This window comes from Lissotriton vulgaris, unplaced genomic scaffold (genome assembly GCF_964263255.1).
Source record: "Lissotriton vulgaris unplaced genomic scaffold, aLisVul1.2 SCAFFOLD_1218, whole genome shotgun sequence".
In the NCBI taxonomy this organism is placed as follows: Eukaryota; Metazoa; Chordata; class Amphibia; order Caudata; family Salamandridae; genus Lissotriton; species Lissotriton vulgaris.
In genome coordinates this window covers 194,458-214,755 of record NW_028251336.1, presented here as the reverse complement: position 1 = coordinate 214,755, position 20,298 = coordinate 194,458, and the positions used below count along the sequence as shown (strand labels likewise).

General features: G+C 48.4%; 1 protein-coding gene across 4 annotated transcripts in view; it reads left to right on the top strand.

The window, feature by feature from the left end:
* RANBP9 (RAN binding protein 9) overlaps window positions 1–20,298 on the top strand; it is a 467,999-nt gene that overhangs the window by 427,721 nt on the left and 19,980 nt on the right. For all 4 annotated transcript variants that reach the window (XM_086950773.1, XM_086950776.1, XM_086950775.1 and 1 more), the window contains one exon: window positions 10,197–10,348. In XM_086950773.1, the coding sequence (XP_086806899.1) occupies window positions 10,197–10,348 (152 nt within the window). The remainder of the gene's footprint in view (window positions 1–10,196; window positions 10,349–20,298) is intronic.

Here is a 20,298-nt window from a genome sequence, read left to right as displayed (position 1 = left end):
ATTCTTCATGCCGAATGGCATGACCTTGAAGTGGTAGTGGCCATCAGGGGTGGAGAAGGCAGATCGTTCTTGGGCCCGGGGTGTGAGACCGATCTGCCAGTAGCCCGCTGTCAGGTCGAAGATGCTGAGGTAGCGGGCAGCTCCCAGGCGGTCGATTAGTTCATCTGCTCGGGGAATGGGGTGTGCGTCTGTTCTGGTGACCGCATTCAAGCCCCGGTAGTCGACGCAGAACCGGAGCTCGGGCGTGGTGCCGGGGGCGGCCGCTTTGGGGACCAGTACCACTGGGCTGGCCCAGGGGCTGTCTGAGGGCTCGATGACCCCGAGCGTGAGCATCTTGGCCACCTCCTCTTGGATGCAGGCCCGTACCCGATCTGGTACGCGGTAGGCCCAATGGCGGACAGGGGGACTCTCTCCAGTGTCCACGTCGTGTAAGCACCAGGGGGTGACCCCTGGGGTGAGGGAGAACAGGGTGGCGAACTGCAGCAGGAGGTCTCGGCAGCCTTGGCGCTGTTCCGGGGTTTAGGGCCTCCGAGAGTCGGACCCCGTCCACGGAGCCGTCCTTCTCCCCAGTCCGTAGGAGGTCAGGAAGTGGTTCGGGGTCCTCCTCGGCTCCGCTGTCTGTTGCCATCAGGAGGCTGAGCTCTGAGCGCACAAAGTGGGGTTTCAGTCTATTGGCGTGGAGGACCCGGAGAGGGTTCCGTGAAGATTCCATATCGATGAGATAGGTGACAGGGCTCTTGCGCTCGACTACTTTGAAGGGCCCCGTCCATTTGTCTTGCAGGGCGCATGGCTCGGTGGGAGACATTACCCACACTTGTTGGCCGGGTTCAAATTCGATGGAGGAGGCATTTTGATCGTACCACCGTTTCATGTCTTCCTGACTGGCCTCCAAGTTTGCTTTTGCCATCTCTCGGAACCGTCTGGTCTGGTTGCGGAGGGTTAGGAGGTACTTGAAAACATCTGGAGGGTTCTTTAGAGGGGGCATTTCCCAGCCTTCTTTGACTAGGCTGAGCGGCCCGCGCACAGGGTGTCCATACAAGAGTTCGAACGGGCTGAAGCCGAGGGACTTCTGGGGGACTTCTCGGTAGGCAAAGAGGAGGCACGGCAGTAGCACATCCCACTGGCGACGGAGGGGCTCTTCCAACCCCCCAATCATCCCTTTGAGCGTGCGGTTGAACCGCTCAACCAGTCCGTTTCCTTGAGGGTGATAGGGGGTCGTGAATCGGTAGGTGACCCCACACTGTTGCCAGAGGGACTTCATGTATTTTGAAATAAAGTTTGTGCCCCGGTCGCTGACGACTTCTCGGGGGAAGCCCACCCGGGAGAAGATCCCCATCAAGGCCCGGCCGACTACCGGGGCGGTCACAGTTCGCAGGGGAACAGCCTCGGGGTAGCGAGTGGCGTGGTCCACCAGTACCAGGATGAACCGATGCCCTTGTGCTGTACGGGGGTCCAGGGGCCCCACAATGTCTATCCCCACCCTCTCGAACGGGGTGGTGACCACCGGGAAAGGTTGCAGAGGTGCTTTAAGCTTGCGGCCGCTCTTCCCGCTGGCCTGGCACGTGGGGCAAGACCGGCAGTGCTGGAGTACGTCGTTCCTCATCTTGGGCCAGAAAAAGTGGGTCACCAGGCGACAGTAGGTTTTGTCCTGACCCAGGTGGCCAGCCAGGGGGACATCGTGGGCCAGGTTTAGCAAGAAGTCTCTAAAACGTAGGGGCACCACTAGCACTCGACTGGCCCCTAACTCTGCGATTCTCTGTTCGCTGTACAACAGGTCATTGTCCCAATAGACCCAATGGGTTCCGGAGGTATCCCCTGCACTCTGGGCGAGGGCTTGTTGGCGGAGTCCCTCGAGGGAGGGACAGGTCTTCTGCTCGTGGCGAAACTGTTCCTGGGTGGGCCCCCCCTCCTGACGCCACTGAGCCAGGCCGGGAAGGTCCTGAGGCTGAACGAGTCCCTCGGGAGTTTGCTCTGGGGGGACGGCACGGTCGGTGTCTTCTACTGGAGCGACCGGGGGAGGAGGTGCCGGCCATTCATGTTCTTCGGGTCGGGGGGTGGCACGGGCAGCCATGGACCGGGTGGTTACGCACGCCCAGTCCGGGCTGCCCAACATCCCCAGGTGCTCTCTCCTCTCTACGGCGGCCCACGGGGAACTCTCAAGATCATTTCCCAGGAGACAGTCTACGGGGGCATCATCTCGGACCGTCACTTTCAACATGCCGGAGACTCCTCCCCACTCGAAGGGGACGCAGGCCATCCGACATAGACTCTCCGAATTGTCGGCTGAACGGACAGGGCAGAGAACGTTCGGCAGGATCTGTTCTGGGGTCACCAGGTGACAGCGGACGGCCGTTACACTGGCCCCGGTGTCACGTAGGGCTTCGGCCCGGCGTCCATTAATGTTCACCCACTGACTGTACTTCCGGGTGTTGGCGGGTAGGGGGACCCGCGGGACCATGTCTTTTCCCCCTAGGCACGCTAGAACCATGGCGGCGGGTTCCCATTCTTGGTGTTCTTGCTCACATTCCTCGTGTTCTTCGGAGATTTGTTCTTCCCCCAGGGCGGCGGCAGCCATCTGGCGGGGTCTCGGAGTCTGGCTCTGTGGACAATTCGGGTCGTTTGCGTAGTGGCCGACTCGCTGGCATCGGTGACATGTGACATTGGCTCTGTATCCCGGCCGCGCCGGGGTGTTGCCCCGGTTGGCCGGGGGTGGGGTGCTGGTAGCGGGAGCGGCCGGGGCGTTGTCTCTTCCTCGCCCCTGGCCCCCTCCTCCTCCTCGGGGACGGTGCTGACCGTGGTTGTTCCGGATCTGTTCATGTGACCCATTTCGGCCCACTCGGGTAATTTCCCACCGGTCAGCCTCGGCGGCGAGCTGCCGCGGATCAGTCAATTTGCTGTCGAGGAGGTGCTGCCTGAGCTCGACGAAGCAGTTGTTTGATAGATGCTCCCATACCATGAGATTGAAGAGTTGCTCGTAGGTCGTTACGTTGCTTCCCTTGATCCAACCCTCGAAGGCTCGGCTGAAATAGTTCACGTATTCCACCCAAGTTGTACCCGGGATCCGGGTGCAGTCTCGGAACCTCTGGCGGTACATTTCGGGTGTGAGCCCATAGCGGGTGAGGAGGGTAGCTTTCATGTGGTCATAGGAGGTCATCAGATGGTCGGGAAGCTGCAGCAGGGCATCGCGGCCCTCATTGACGAACCTCCCCCATAGACCGGCTCCCCAGTCGCTGCGATCGATCCGGTGGGAGGTCATAGCGATCTCATAGGCCTTGAACCACTGCTGTATGTCGTCATCTCGGAAATATTCTCGAACGACATCCTTGGGGATGTGTACCTTCTTTTCTGTTGCCCCCGGGGTGCGCGGTTGCTCGGGCACCCCTAATTCTTTGTTCTGCTTGCGTAAGTCTATCTCAGCTAGTTTGCGCTCGTGTTCATACGCCAGTCTCTTCTCTGCGAGCTCTCTTTGTCTCTGTTTCTCTTCCCGTTCTTCCCGGAGCCGCAGGTGTTCCAGGTTCAGTTTTTGTTCGGCTAATTTGAGTTCGCCATCCATTTTGAGCCGGGCCATTTCTAGCTCGTGTAGTCAGTTTCTTTCTCGTTCTTGGATCTCATCTTGCGAGAGACCCGTTCTTTGCTCCTCGGGAGCCGTGGTGTTTTTCTCTGCTGCTGCGACATTTTGGTCCGGGGGTCTGACAGCCCCGGTTTCTGCCCATGACTCAATGGCGTGCTTGAAATCGTCTTTAGTACTCAGACCGGTGGTAGCAATACCTAGTTCAATGCAGAATTGTTTCAACTCACGATGGCTGTATTCTTCCAATTTCTCCATCTGGAATTTCTCGGTGGATCCGCTTTCTTTGGTTGACATTGTGGTTTTGTCGTGGGGTGAGCTACTCTCTGTACGATTACGCGTAGATTCGGATCGCGCCGCTGGCCACCAATGTTAGACGGACCGGGAGGGTCGGCCGAGGACAAGGGGAGAGGTCTCCGGGGAGAGCCGTCTCCAGCGATCGTACAGACAAGTAACTTCCCCCCCACAGATGTACACCGAACAAGGATAAGGTTCAACGTTACTTTATAAGCAATTCTTCAAGTACGGTGAAATGGTACAAGGAGGTCTGGACTCAGGGGTCCCCTCTATGCTAGTCTCTTGGTTGGGAAAAGGGTAGCGGGACAGTCTCGTTACCAATCTGGTAGATGAAATAGCTCACAATCCTCGAGCTCTGCGTTCTAGATGATCGGGCCGCGGCGGAGCCAGCAGGTCCCGATGAAGGTGGTGGTTACAAACGGTCCGCGGCCACGCCAGCAGGTCCCGACGACGATGAAGGTTTCAGAAGGTTGCGGCAGCGCCAGCAGGCAGGTCGATAGTTCGCAAGGCAGGGCTACGGCGGCGCCAGTAGTCCGTCAAGGATGAGTTCTTCACTGCGTCTCTCGACTCCAGGATACAACTCCCTTCCTGCTCTGGAGCTGCCCCAGTTATAGGTCTGGCGCCCTTTGATGTCCGGACTCTCGCACTTGGAGGTCGGGAGGTCCAGGATGAGGGAGTCCAGACACCCAGCAGGGGGGTGGAGCCAGCGCCTCGGGGAGCTGGGGCGATCGGCACCTGGCGGGGGAGAGCCATCGACACCTCTTTCTCCCATTGACCTGCCAAGTAGTCCGCTCACCTCCTGGGTGGATGGTGGTGCCGGGATGTCGGGGCCTGGCCAGGCCCAGGGTTAGGGTCGATCGGAGGCCACGCGGCCACGTGGTGCTGTGTCCAAGATGGCGCCCAGGCCGGGCGAGAGGGCCGGTAGGGAATCGGCCCATGATGGGGAGATGTCCAGGGGCAGGGGTCCCATAAGAGACGGGAAACGGGTGGTTGTTGCGTGTAACACCTGAAGAGCCAGGCTCGGGCCTGGTCGTGCGGGCGGGAGCAAGCCTTTCACGTGGCCTGTCCAACACTTCCCGACGACAACAACGCTGCTGGTCTGGTTGCTCCAGACTGGCTCTTGCTCCCTTCCAAAAGAGGAGCACCCCGGACCCTCCTGGTCCACTCCAGACGCCATTTTGGGTCCACCCCGTGGGCTTGAATTTGCCAAGACTTGTTGCCCCAATCCTGGGTCCAGCGACGTCGACCGCATCAACCTTCGTGGGACAGCTCGCACCTCCATCCTGGTCGCCGACAACGCCTCCTGGTCCGTGAGACTGCAGAGCCCAGCGTCGCCCACTCACCTGGTCGAGGTGACTACCATCCGGTGCCATCCTGGTGCCCATCTGATCACTGGCTAGTGGTTAAGAACTTGATCCCCTCTGCTTTCAGGTGCCTTCCATCTTCGATCCAGGCTTGGATCCACCGAACAATCTTCACTGGTCGCCTGCCAGCAACTCCTCCTTTCAGGCTCCTGGTTCGTCAACGAGGATTCCCGACGTCTTTTCAGACCTATGCAGCCGCAGCCCCTGGGCTAGGTAACTTCGGCATTTCGGTGCCCCAGCATAGCCTCACTATCCAAGGGTCCAGATCCACTTTCGTGTTCAACCTACCTTATCGGGTTCGCCCAAGAACACTAACTTTGCCTTTACTAGCCTCCATAGACTTTGTCCCGCATCCCGCGTGAGAGTGCACACTCTGCACCCGAGTCCCCTAGGCCTCCTACTAGTAATCTGAAGGTTCAGTAACGTAGTCCTAGCGATTCCAAAGCCTATTAGTCCAGTACTTACCTGCTAGTAATTTCGCATTCCACCTTCATAGTATATGGTTTTTCGTGCCCCTCGGGCATTTGTGTAAATTGTGCAACTTAAAGTATTTTCGTGAGAGTTTTGTTGTGTGCTTAGTATCTTCGAGGCATCAGGCAAAAGAGTAGCAGCTCAAGCAGCAAACTCTTGGAGAATTGCCAATACACAGGCCTTGCTGGCCAGATATGACAGGGCACATTATGACAGCTTAGAAGAAATTCTCCAACACTTACCTGACCCTTATAAACAGCAGGCAGATGAACTAATACAAGAAGGGAAGCTCATTACCAATGCCTCAATTAAATGTGCCCTAGACGCGGCTGATACAGCTGCCAGATCCATCAATACAAGTGTGCTGCTAAGGCGCCACGCATGGCTTCGCATATCCTGGTTTAAGAATTAAGTCCAATCCACTATTCTTAATCAGCCCATCAACCCAGACTTTTTATTTGTTCCAGCAGTTGATTCAATTCTGGACAAAATGAAAAAGGATGCGGAAACAGCGAAGTCCATGGGAGCTCTCCAGTCCCAACAACACCGGGGCTCCTTTCGTCGCTCCAATTATAGAGGAGGAGCCAGAAGTAATACATTACAGCAATCCTCCACCTACAAAACCAACACGCAATCCACGTACAACAAAAACACCAACAGGGGTGGATACAGGGGCAATAACACCAAAGGAAGGGGTCATGGAGGCAATGCAAATAGATCCTCCACTAACACCAAACAGTGACTTCTTGGCACTACCCCCAGACCATATAACACCGGTCGGGGAAAGACGACCACATTTTCTGCCAGTCTGGTTAAATATCACTACAGACAAGTGGGTCAGGCAAATTATCCAACATGGCTATTGCCTCGAACTCACTTCAACACCTCCCAACATACCACCCGTGCACCGTCCAATGTCACAGGAACATATAACAATGCTACAGCAAGAGGTCGTCCGTATGCTGCAAAAGGGGGCCATAGAACCAGTCCCACTACAACATCCGGGAACAGGAGTATACTCCCTATACTTCCTAATTCCAAAGAAGGACGGGTCTCTCAGACCAATATTGGACCTCAGGCCCCTCAACCTGTACATTTTGTCGGAGCATTTTCATATGCTCACTCTCCAGCAAGTCTTACCATTGCTTCGCAAGGGAGACTTCCTAGCAACTCTGGACCTTAAAGACGCATACTTTCATATACCAATACACCCTTCTCACAGAAAGTATCTCGGGTTCACCATTCAAGGACAGCACTACCAGTTCAAAGTCCTACCATTTGGTGTCACAACAGCTCCACGCGTCTTCACCAAATGTCTAGCTACAGTGGCAGCACATCTCAGAAGGCAACACCTCCATGTGTACCCACATCTGGACGATTGGCTAATACACTCGCCATTGGCCAAGCAGTGTGCCAACCACATGTCAAAAACCATCCATCTCCTGCACAGTTTGGGCTTCTCGTTGAACTACCCAAAATCGCATCTGCAACCCTCCCATGTCCAACAGTACCTAGGAGCAACAATAGATACACTGGCAGCAAAAGCACATCCCAACGCAGCACGGATCAACGAGATGCAAAAGTTCAGACAAAGTTCAGACAAAGTTCGGACAAAAGTTCAGACCACAACACTCATTACCAGCTCGAGTGTTTATGCAACTAATAGGCATGATGGCCTCATGCATATTCATAGTCCCTCATGCCAGGCTACATATGCGTCCGCGCCAAGAGTGCCTAGCAAGGCAGTGGAATCCGGCTCAGGGGCAATTACAGGACCTAGTGTTGGTGACCAGTCGTGCATACAACTCTCTGCATTGGTGGAATCCACAAAACCTTTGCAAAGATCGACTGTTCCAAGAGCCTGTCCCACAAATAGTGTTAACCGCGGACGCATCCCTACTAGGTTGGGGAGCCCATGTCCTAAATTACACAGTCCGGGAACTCTGAACTGTACAACAAAAGAAGATGCACATAAACCTTCTGGAGTTGATGGCAATTTGTCTAGCCCTAAAATCGTTCAAGACACACTTATGCAACAAAACTGTGTTGATCCGGACGGACAACATGACAGCTATGTATTATATTCAAAAACAGGGAGAAACACACTCACCACAGCTGTCACACCTAGCTCAAGCAATGTGGAAATGGGCCATTCAGAGGAACGTGTTTCTCATGACAGAGCACCTCCCCGGCAAGGACAATCAAGTAGCCGACCTGCTCAGCAGGCACAGTCAACAAATGCACGAATGGGAGATTCACCCCAAAGTGCTCCAACCATTCTTTCGGAAGTGGGGACACCCGGAGATAGATATGTTTGCCACAAGCGAAAACGCTAAATGCCAGTACTTTGCCACCAGGTTCCCACATCCACAGTCGCAAGGCAATGCGATATGGATGAACTGGTCAGGCAAATTTGCGTACGCTTTTCCCCCAGCTCCATTAATACCGCTAGTGGCACGCAAACTACGTCAACATTCACTGACGCTAATCCTAGTTGCTCCCACATGGGCGAGGCAACCATGGTACACAACGTTCCTAGAACTGTCAGTGGTGCCTCATCAAAGACTGAGACTCACCCCAGATCTCCTAACTCAGAGCCATGGAGAAATCCAACATCCAGATCCGCAACAGCTGAACCTGGCGATCTGGCTCCTGAAATCCTAGAGTTTGGATACCTGAACTTGCCTCCAGACTGTATGAACATTATCAAGGAGGCAAGAAAACCCACTACCAGGGCGTGATATGCAGCTAAGTGGAAACGTTTCGTCATTTACTGCAGTAAAAATGATATAAACCCACTTGATGCTTCAACTCAAAACATCATTTGCTATCTCTTGCATCTACAACGCTGCAATTTAGCCTATTCATCCATCAGAATACATTTAGCTGCGTTAGCAGCATATCTTCAAAACAGGCAACACCTTTCACTATTTAGGGTGCCAGCAATTAAGGTGTTTATGGAAGGACTAAAATGCGTAATTCCTCCAAGACACCCACCTTCACCAGTCTGGAATCTGAACGTTGTTTTAACCAGACTTATGGGACCACCTTTCGAACCACTACACTCATGCGAAATACAATTTCTTACTTGGAAGGTAGCTTTCCTTATTGCCATCACTTCGCTTCGAAGAGTTAGCGAGCTGCAAGCACTAACTATTCAAGAGCCATTCATCCAAATACACGCAAATAGGATAGTTCTCAGAACAAACCCTAAATTCATGCCAAAGGTGGTATCCCATTTCCACATAAATCTAACCATAGACCTGCCAGTGTTCTTTCAAAATCCACAGACAGTAGCTGAAAAGGCCCTGCATACTCTAGATGTCAAAAGAGCTCTGCTATACTATATAGACAGAACTAAGGCATTTCGAAAGACAAAACAGTTGTTTGTTGCTTTCTCACCGCAACACAAAGGAAACCCTATTTCAAAATCAGGTATAGCCAAATGGATCGTTAAATGCATCCAAATATGTTATTTAAAAGCCAAACGCACCTTAACAGTTCCCCCTAGGGCGCATTCCACACGCAAGCTAGGGGCATCCATGGTTTTCCTGGGTAATATTCCTTTACACAAAATTTGTAAAGCAGCCACATGGACAACCACACATACATTTACAAAACACTATTGTGTAGATGTACATTCAAAACAGCAAGCTGCTGTAGGACAGGCTGTTCTCAAAACTCTCTTCCAGACTGCTGCGACTGACACAGGTAGCCACCGCTAAGGGAGATACCGCTATACATTCTATGCACAGATATGAATTCAGCAGCCCACATGCCTCGAACGGAATATGCTACTTACCAGTATGCATCTGTTCTTGGCATGTAGGGCTGCTGACATTCATATCGCCCACCCACCTCCCCGGTGCCTGTCGCAGCCGCAGCATTCACTCTTCGCATGGACATCTCTTACTGTACTATACACCATCTCTGCCACAATGGCGAAAAACAATCTGAGGATGGAGAGGATGCCCATGCGCACTGTAATCCAAGGGAGGAGCCACCTATCTCGTGATACTTCGAAGACTCTTCCAGGACAACAACGTGCAATCATCCGGACCCAACACTAGGCGGCGATCTATGCACAGATATGAATGTCAGCAGCCCTACATGCCAAGAACAGATGCATACTGGTAAGTAGCATATTCCTTCACACCATTGTTGGATGGAGTACGAGTACCAAAGTATTGGATAGAACTCTTTTCTTTTTTGCCATACTGCAATGAGTGTCATTACTCACTGGTATAAAGATGGGCAAAACCACACCTACATATAGCTATTAGTTGCTTTGAAAAAGAAAATAAAGTGATATTTATTCTCAGCATATTGCTAGTTTATATTGTTTTGTGACTTCTGGAAATTCTGCAACTTACGTTTAGGCAAAACGTCCTGTAGGGTAGATCATTGGGTTGGTGACATTGGGTTGCCAATGCATCATACCGTTTTACTCTTTATTAAAAGTTTTATTACTGATGAAAAAAATCTTACTTTTGCAGAAGTAGACTCCAGCCAGTTGAGACGCCAGCTTTGTGGAGGAAGCCAAGCGGCGATCGAACGAATGATCCACTATGGAAGAGAGCTACAGGCCATGAGTGAACAGCTAAGAAAAGAGTGTGGCAAAAACTCTGCCAATAAAAAAATGTTAAAGGTGCTTAAATGTTTCTAGATATGTTAATGAGATCTTTGCACTGTTTCTGATTATTACCATTCAATAAACCAGAATGGCCATAAAATGGTCACTGTGTCCTCTGCGGATTGACAAGATCAGTGAAGATTTATTTCAGAGAGGTGTATTCTGGTTTTAGTGAAGGATAGCCCAAAAACCTCTGCTAGAGTAGTTTGCGAAGAGGTGGATCAGGGCCTCAGAGCCGCTGAATAGCTGTGTTAATACAAATAATTAATAATTACATGGCCATTTTTTCACTATTCATGTGCTTATTTATAATATTCTTCCAGCGTAGCCCAACTAATTTAGCTATGACAGAAAATTGCCTTGTCAAAAAGGATTTTTAAAAAACTCCAAACTGACCATTCCACACCTACTATCTTGTTGCAATTTAGTGTTACAGGTTTTGGCCAGGTATTAGTTTTTTCTGTTGTATGTAACAAATGTGTGTTTTATCTTCCCAAACATAGCCTTAAAATCGAACATGATCACAGATGTTCTGCTTTCTCCAGTGGTTGTTGGAATTCACCATAGTAGTTTTTGAGCAAATTGTGCTGGCCATGTTTTGTTTCTTGGCTGTGTTTTTGCCTGGTATATGGATTGTTGTGCCTGAAGCTAAAAAAAAAACTTACGTTCGTAATACAGGGGTGACCAAAATAGGTCCAGCAATGTTGGATCCATAGTAGATTGAGAGTTACCACACGCAAAATAAATGTAATAATCTTCGAGGGATTAATTTATGTTGTCTGAATTTGTCCTTAAAGTCTAGAATAGATCCCGCCCGCTTGGATCCATGCTGAACACCCTGCTGAACGATGGAAACGATGGCCATAAATCAAGTGTTAGTGTGAATTTAAAAACAGCAAGACACATTTCTATCATGTCTCTTCTTCTGTAGTATGGTGCACTATAGTTAAATAAAAAATATATTTTTTCTCATTTACAGTTATCCTAACACTCCAGGCAGGATTTAAATATTGCTTTCAATAATATTTTTTTAAACCGTCAAAAGAAAGGTGGTAATCGATTGTTTATAATTCACAAAATATAAATGTGATCTCTCGGGTGCTTCGCTTACCTCAATAGAGAAATTCTTGACTCTAAATACATCAACTCGGTTTTATAATAACCTGAAACTTAATTAAGTCAATTTTAAGAAAACAGGTCCTACATATTTGGCAGTACTCTTGAGACATTTTTGTCATTTGGCATTACATTGGGAAAGCTATTTTAGTAATCTTTTTTTAATAATAGCCCATGTATTTTGACTTGCAAACGTTAATACAAACTAATGGAATGTAAAAAAACAACATTCTTAAAATATACTTGTGAATCAAATTCCACCAACCTGAGAGTTACTATTCTCAGTTACTATATTATAAGGAGCACACATTTCCTCAGGGACAGTTTCAAGAACTGTCAATGCAGAGTACTCAAACACTGTTCCTCACTGAGACAGCCACTTATTTTAAAATAATTATTTTGAAGAATCAAGTGATTCGGTTATTCCAAAAATCTGTTAAGTGCCATCTCAGACCCTATCGATCCAAAAAACTAAATCTGTTGCTCACTAAGACTGTATCTTATCACGAATCTTCCAAAAGGATCCTTATTGTTATTAGAATTTATTACAGCCAAAGTGACCTATTCCTTCTTTCTTTGTTTAGTTTGCCCATTGCGTACCCCTCTCATACTTTCCTATCAAGCTAGGTTGTCTTTCAGTTCAAAACGTTAGGTGCCAAAACACAACTTGCATATCGAGGGCATTTAACACCATTCAGGGCTGTATGTTTTTAAGGGCAGAAAAATATATTAGTTAACCATTTTTTACATTCAATCCGCAGATCTTTAACCATTAGATGTGAAGATTTTATTTTTTTAAATCTAAGTATTCTACAGTAAGAATAAGTTGTACCTTCTCCATAAAAGTCTAAAATCACTTGTGTGAAGTTATAGAAAATGGATGTGCAGAAACACATCCCTTTTGTGTTGGCCCCGTGGGGTTCATAGATTGGTTTGTGCACTGAATCATTTTAATGATTTGCCATCATAGATGGCACACTTCTATTCAAGACTAACATGATCATCCCAATATATTTACATCTGGGCTGTATGTTTGCGAATGCTTCATTCCTCTAACAAGTGATCAAATGTTTGCCTGTGGAGCATATTTCCATTAGCTCTCTGTCTCGTAGACTGAGTCTCTTCAAAGATTTGCCATTGGTTCTATTTGCCTTATACACAACAAAGGCTTCATCAGCCAACAGGGATATTCAGGGAAAACCCAGTGCCAGAGGTGTTCCAAATGTATTGACTGACTAAAACGGTATATATTTTTAATACATTTACACTGTACCTGATCTTAGAATCGTTTTAATTGATACCAATAGGCCATAACCCCATAAAGCAGTTTGGGTACCAACTTAACTGTCACTAACTTCAGAAATAGCAATATTGTTAAGCTCATTAAAATATTAGTTCATTTTAGATTGTAGATATCACAATATTCACGTTCTTTGGTCGCTTGTTTTTGTTAGGTCTGCCCTTCAAATCAGCATTTGCTGCCCCGCCGTACTATTGTCTTTTTAAAACAAAGAATAATCTATAGTAAGCATTGGCCATGGGTCAGCCCACATTACCCAGTGCTTCCCTTCACTTTCAGTAACTGCTCAAAGCCTGTCCACATCACATCCTCTTGAAAGTAATTCCTTTTTTTCAATGACAAAGCTAGTTCAAATGTGCATTGTTATTTTATTTATTTTTTATATTCACTTTAGGTACTGGTTATTTATTTTGCCTACACTCCTTTTTAAAGTATGTTATTAAGTGTTTAAGCGACACTAACTGTAGCTTAGCTGCTTGCGAACTGAGGACTTTTTTGGGTGGTGATTTATTCTTTTCTCCTTAAAAAAAGAATAGTAAAATGCATGGCACAACTGAAAGGTCAGTTAAAAAAAACACCACTAGTAAAACAGCTGCACAATTTATTGTTTTTTTTTACATGCATTTTCCTATTGCAAGCATACAATGGCCATATTTAAGTGGCAGGATTTTTACTTATTTTACTTTTTTGGTGCATAGGCTTGCCAGTGCCAGACCTATTGGTTTTGCCGGTGCTTGTTGGATTTTGCTGCTTACGTTGTAGGAGTTCATACTTCCAAATAATTGATATTTTTTGTTTCAACTGCTTACTCACAAAAAATCATGACTGCTGCTTGAACTTTAGACCAAAGACGATGACTGTGATTTTGTCCCAAAAAGAAGAGAGGGGGGGGGGGGGGGGGGGTCCCAGGAGCTAATTAAGGTCCAGTGTCCATGCTCCTTGTGTCAATATCGAAACCAACAAAGGATACTGTTCCTAAATGCAGGGTGCAAACAGTCACCCATGCATAAGGGTACATTTAAAAAGAAACAGAAAGAGAATACAAAACAAAAAGGTATCCTAGGTGAAAGGGACCCACCAAAGAAGTGAAAAAGACACATTTTGTCCTCTGTTGCCCTCTTACACCCCAAGCGGTGTCATGCTTCATCATCGGGCGTGTGCTCCTCGTAGGGCCAGTGCTTAAATTCCCTACGGGTTACCCTAAGGGTCTCCTTATCGGAGATCTTTTAGGACAGCCGGATGGTGCATGCGGGTGTGTGGGGTCAGGGTCCAATGAGGGTGAAGAAGTGCGTGCCAAGTGATAATTGAGTTAAAAAGGGTAGACATGCAGCTGATGTCTTATTTGTATACCCTTAGCAGATTTACTATTAAAAATATCTTGTCCCTGCGGCATACTTTCCCTAGGTATCAAGAAAGTCATGGGTCTACATGTTTCGCGTCTGCGTCGCCTTAATGGCTGTCGGCGCTTCATCAGGACCAAAGAAATAAAATTTGAGTGCACGTTAAGTAAACGTTAAAAACCCTCTAAATCAATCAGGGCGGGCAGTGAACCTGTATACCTATAGTCTGGCTACAGTTGCATGGTGGATACCGCTCCTGATTGATACCTAGGAAAGAAAAACATAATAAACCACAGGTATGAAAATCAGTAACAACTTGATGCCACATCATGTGCCACCGCTGTGTGCACATCACTTATAAAGAGAAAACAGAAACAGGCTCACAAGACTTAGAAACGACAATTGAATACTAGGTGGAACGCATGACCAATGGAGTGTGACACTAAGGGTTTCTAGCCAACCACACATACGAAATAAGTGTATCATGTAGTCGTTGCGTTGTCGGTAACACTCATGGCCCCATAGATGTCCACAAAACTAGCGCCCCTGATACTGTAGTGTAAGGTAGGCCTCATTAATCAGTCGGTGCCAAAAAGACAATTGGGCCTTCCAGAGTGCTTACCTCGCATTGCTGAGAGGTATCTCATCAGGCGAGAGCACTGGATGCCCGCACAATACCGGTCAAAAGAACACTGAAAAGTAAACAGGAATGTACAACCATAAAAACAGAGCATGGAGTACCTGTACCGCACTATCCCAGTCCCTGCTCAGGGTTTTGAATAAACTCACGTGATCCCCGGAGTGTTGCCTCCTTTTCACCTACCCCATCCATGTGTCAGCCAGTAGTAAGTAAAAATTGACAAGGACGCTGGTATCAATAAAGTTTTGTCACAAGTCTGGGCGTAACCTCTTTCCGGGATGTCGGAGAGCATGTGCGAGAGCAGGGCTCCAATGCGCATGTGCAATTGTAGGGAAACTATTCTCCATGACCTGCGCTACGGGTAATGGTATGGCCTCTTAGCATTATGGCCAAATCTTAAGTTCACCACTATCAGCCAGGTTCATCAAAGACCCGTTTTGCGAGTCTTTAATAGCGATTCATGAGGAATCGCTATTACAGACTCGCAAAACGGGATTCATGTAGGAATCGCAAAATAAAATGAGATTCCTACACATTCCTATTTGCGATTAGCAAATTGCTAATCGCAAATAAGGAATACTCCCCATTCATTCCTATGGGCCTAAAGGCCCATAGGAATGAATGGGGAGTATTCCTTATTTGCAATTAGCAATTAGCTAATCGCAAATAGAATAGCGATTTCAAGGGTGCCAAAGGACATGTGTGTGTGTGTAACATGCAAAAGAGAAAAATGCACTAAAGTGCTTTTTTCAATTTTTTCGCAATTTACCACGAAGTCAGACTTCGTGGTAAATAGCGACCAAATATTGCGAATTGCAATTGGTTGATGAATTGCATTTAAGGAATCTCTATTAGAGATTCCTTAAATCCAATTCCTCGCAAATATGCGATTTCGCTAATAGCGATTTTTGCATTTGGGATGATGAATCCAAATGCAAAAATCGCACTCGCCCTGGCCCTTTGCGAGCGCAATTTTGTTTCACAAATCGGGCTGTATGTCCTCAGTGATGGACACAAAATAGATTAACCGGCACAACATTGTTAGCCTTGCTCGCGCGCCAACATACATGGCTCCATAAACGGGGATTCGTAGAAGCAATTCACTATAAACTATTCCTAGGCAAAGTCCCGTATTGTTTATACAGAATAGGTGGGTAATGTTAGTGCGTGATTTTAGGAGTACATTGATCCTGTTACTAAAAAGACACTATATATAGTCACTAAAGAGGTGTTAGAGCGGGGCTAAGAAAATGTATCACTAGGGTTGCAAACTGTGCATTCCCTAATGCCTCCTTCCTCATTCATCTAGTCAAATACAAGTGGAGTTAAATGACAAAGTACCGCCACAGCAAATTACCGAGGCGGACTCCAAAAACAATATCCACTGTTAGTAGAATCGTGCCTTGTATGCCTGTAGAAAGCGGAAAAAAGAAAAAAAGAGGAACTATTAGGGTCCTCTGCTGAACCGCCGTGCATAATTCTCAAAAAGAAGAGAGAGGGGGGACCCAGGAGTTAAATAAGGTCCAGTGTCCATGCTCCTTGTGTCAATATCGAAACCAACAAAGGACACTGTTCCTAAATGCAGGGTGCAAACAGTCACCCATGCATAAGGATGCAAATAGTCACCCTTATATTTAAAAAGAAACAGAAGGAGAATAAAAAACAAAAAGGTATCGTAGGTGAAAGGGACCCATCATAGAAGTGAAAAAGACGCATTTTGTCCTCTGTTGCCCTCACACACCCCAAGGGGTGTCATGCTTCATCATCGTATTGTATTGTATTGTATTGTATGGCGTTTTTGTAGAGCGCGTGGTTACCATGAGGCATCCCAGCGCTAAGATAGAGCAAGACTCTGTGGAAGGGCGGGGAGCAAAATTATTTGAGGAAGAGGAAGGTTTTCAATGATTTCCGAAAGCGGAGATGCTTGGATTCCGCACGTAGTTGCAGTGGCAGCGAGTTCCAGTGGGAGGCCGCCTTCACCAATAAACGTCGGCCGCCGGTGCGAGATTTCTTGACTCTAGGCACTGTGGCCAGAAACCCGTTGTCAGACCGCCAGGGTCTATTGGGTTTGTAGGAGGTGACTAGGCTTCTCATAATCGGGGGTCCTTTACCTTACAGGATTTTGTGAGCAATGCATAGTGATTTGAAGATGATCCTCTCTCGCACAGGGAGCCAATGAAGCGCTTTGAGAGCAGGTTTGGCTGATGACCTGAGGGGGATACCCATTAAGAGCCTAGCAGCGGCATTTTGGGTTTGTTAAAGCTTGTTGATTGTGGCTTCCGGGGCACCCAGGAAGATTGCATTGCTGAAGTCTAGTCTAGAGAGAACTAGACCCTTAATCAGTAGCCTTCTAGAATGCTGCGGGAGGAGGGGGAGGATTTTGCGAGCGGAGCGGAGAAGACCGGAGCAAATACCTGCAGTCTTTTTTGCTTGTGTCTTGAGCGAAAGGTCCTGCTCAAGCCAAACCCCCAGGCTTTTGATTTCCTTTTTTGTGGTGGGTGGGTCCCCTAGACAGGCCGGCCAGATGGAAGAGGGTAGAGAGGGAGATTTTTGGTCTAAAATCATAATTTCTGTTTTTGATCCATTAAGCTTGAGTGAGGAGTCACACATCCAAGCATGGATATTTGTCAGGCATTGGTGGAAATTGTCAGGACATTGGCTAAGTTGAGAAAGTGAAACGACCAGTTGGGTATCGTCGGGGTAGCTAACTATTTTGATCCCAAAAGGGATAACCACATCCTCCAGGGGGGCCATGTACACATTGAACAATGTGGGGCTCAAGGAAGAGCCCTGTGGCACCCCACACTTGAGGGGGATTAAGGCAGATTGAGAGTTGCCTTCCCAGACTTGAAAGGTGTGGTTAGAGAGGTGGGATGAAAGCCAGGCCAGAACGGACCCTCGTATTCCGGCTGCGGCCAGGCGCTGGATAAGGATACAGTGGTTAACCGTATCAACTCAGGTCAAGGAGGATCACTGCCACTGATCCTCCTGAATCCAGAATGCGCCTAGCCTCCTCGTTGACGGGGAGGAGAGCAGTGTCGGTGCCCTGGCCTGGGCGGAATCCGGTTTGGGAAACACGCAACCGATCATTGGACTCCAAGAAGTGGGAAAGTTGGTGGTTCACCACTTTTTCTGCGATTTTACGCAGTCCAGGGAGAAGGGAGATAGGTCTAAAGTTAGCCAGCTCTCGAGGGTCGAGATGGGGTTTCTTTAAAAGGGCCTTGACAATGGCCCCTTTCCAGCTGGGAGGCACAGTGCCCTGGGAAAGGGAAAGGTTGATGAGCTCAGTTGCCGGGGTGGAAATGGAGGCAGCTATCTGTTTCAGGAAACGCATCAGAACAAGGTCGCTGGGGGAGCCACTTTTAATGCTGGATAAGATTTTAAGGAAATCCGCCTCAGAGATTAAATTGAAGGCATTCAGCTGAGAAATCCAGTCTAGGGGCAAAGTCTCATGGCGAGAGGGGCTCTTCGTTTGAGGAAGGGTGGAAATTATATTTTTTATTTTCTGGTCGAAATAGGTGGCTAGTTCGTTGCATTTAGAACCTAAGGAGTCTTGGGGTAACGGGGGCTCAGGGATCTTCAAAAGTTCTTTCACTATCTTGTAGGTTTCTCTCGTTGAGTTAGAGGCGTTTTTAATTCTGTGATCATAGAATGTTGTTTTGGCCTTTCTGAGGGCTACTTTGTACGCTCTGATAGATTTGCGGTAAGTATCTTTGTTGGCCATGTCCCCGTTTTTTCTCCAGATATGCTCAAGCCTCTTGCAGCCTTGCCTTAGGATTCTGAGCTCGGGAGTGAACCAGGGTGCAGAACCAATTCTGACCTGCTTTTTACTCAGGGTTTTTTTTGGTAGGACTAAGTCCAATGATTTGGAGAGCCAGTTTTTGAAATTGGTGTCAGCAACAACAGGGTCCGAAGCGGGGGGTGGGTGGGAGTGTTCTAGGATGTCAGTCCACTTCTCCACTGAGAGTTTAGACCACATTCTGTCAAGAGTGGGAGTACTGAGCGTGTGTACCGTTTTGAGTTCGACCTGCTAAGTGAAGGTCAGGAGAAAGTGGTCTGTCAAGGGGAGGGGAGACGGGGGACTGGTTTGAAGTGACCTGATATTGGAGAGTATCGGGTCTAGAAGGTGACCTTTGTAGTGTGTGGCTCCTGTGTTCATGAGGTGGATCTCATAAGATGAGAGATCAAGGAGCAAGTCAGTGGCTACTTTATCTGAGGGTTCGTTGAAATGGAGGTTCAGATCACCTAAAATGGTGAAGTTTGGCGCGGAAGAGGCTAGGACGGTGACTGTTTCTAGGAGAGAGCTGGTAAAGTGACCAGAGTTCCCTGGGGGACGATATACCAGGAGGCCTGTGAAGGAGGTGGTGGCAGAAAGCTGGAAATGGAAGTGGCAATTTTCGAAATCTGAAATTCCGCCGTCCTTCATCCTGCAAGTTAAGTGGTTTTTATACAGAATGGCCAATCCACCTCGTTTACCCGAGGGTCTGATCTGCGAGTGGATAAGGTATCCTGTGGGCAGGGCGCAAACTATGTCGGCCTCAGAGTTGGTGGATAGCCATGTTTCTGTGAGAAACAGGATGTCCAGGTCATGATCCTGTAGCAGAAAGTTAAGCTCAAGAGTGTTTCGGGAGGGACCTACAATTAAGTAAAGCCATGCGAAGGTCCCTAGTGGCTGGGAGATGATGCGTCGTTCCCGACGGGTCTGCGCCGCCCAGATCGCAGGGCGTGTATGTGTGCTCATATTTATACACATAGTGACAATGTCTATTCTTGCGTGGTCTCAAGGCAAGGAGCTCACTTCTGGAGTAGAGAATGGGGCTATCGGTAAGATCAGGCATAGGTTCTCGCCCTGAGTCCGGCGGAGCCCGGACGGGCTTGCCTCTGGCGCGCCCGCTGGGCGGACGGGAAGTGAGATCCATTTTATAGTGCTCTGGCCCCAAATCGGCCTGAGCACTAGCGCGCTGTCCTATCCCTCACCCAAGATGGCGGCCGCTGTCTGCGCCTGGGGAGGAGGGGAGTCTGAGACCTGCTGGGCCCGTGAATCGGCCCGGGGAGGAGGTCAGGAGTCATAGGAGGGAAGCGATCCCTTGGTAAGTGAAGTCAGGGGAGCGTTTGCACAAGCTCAGGAAGATTAGCGTGAGGCGTTAAAAAACGGCGATTTTTAAAAATAGCAGTATAATACAAGCAGTAATCGCAAGCAAGTAATACTAAGTCTATCTCCCGGCTTCCGCTTCAGGTGTATTGTCTATCATCAGGCGCGTGCTCCTCGTATGGCCAGCGCTGCAATTCCCTAGGGTCCCCCGAAGGGTCTCTTGATTGGAGATCTTTTAGGACAACCGGATGGTGCATGCAGGTGTTTGGGGTCAGGGTCCAATGAGGGTGAAGAAGTGCGTGCCAAGTGATAATTGAGTTAAAAAGAGTAGACATGCAGTGGATGTCTTATTTGTATACCCTTAGCAGATTTAATATTAAAAAATCTTGTTCTTGCGGCATACTTTCCCCAGGTATCAAAGTCATGGGTCTACATGTTTCGCGCCTGCGTCGCCTTAAGGGTCATCTGCGCCTCATC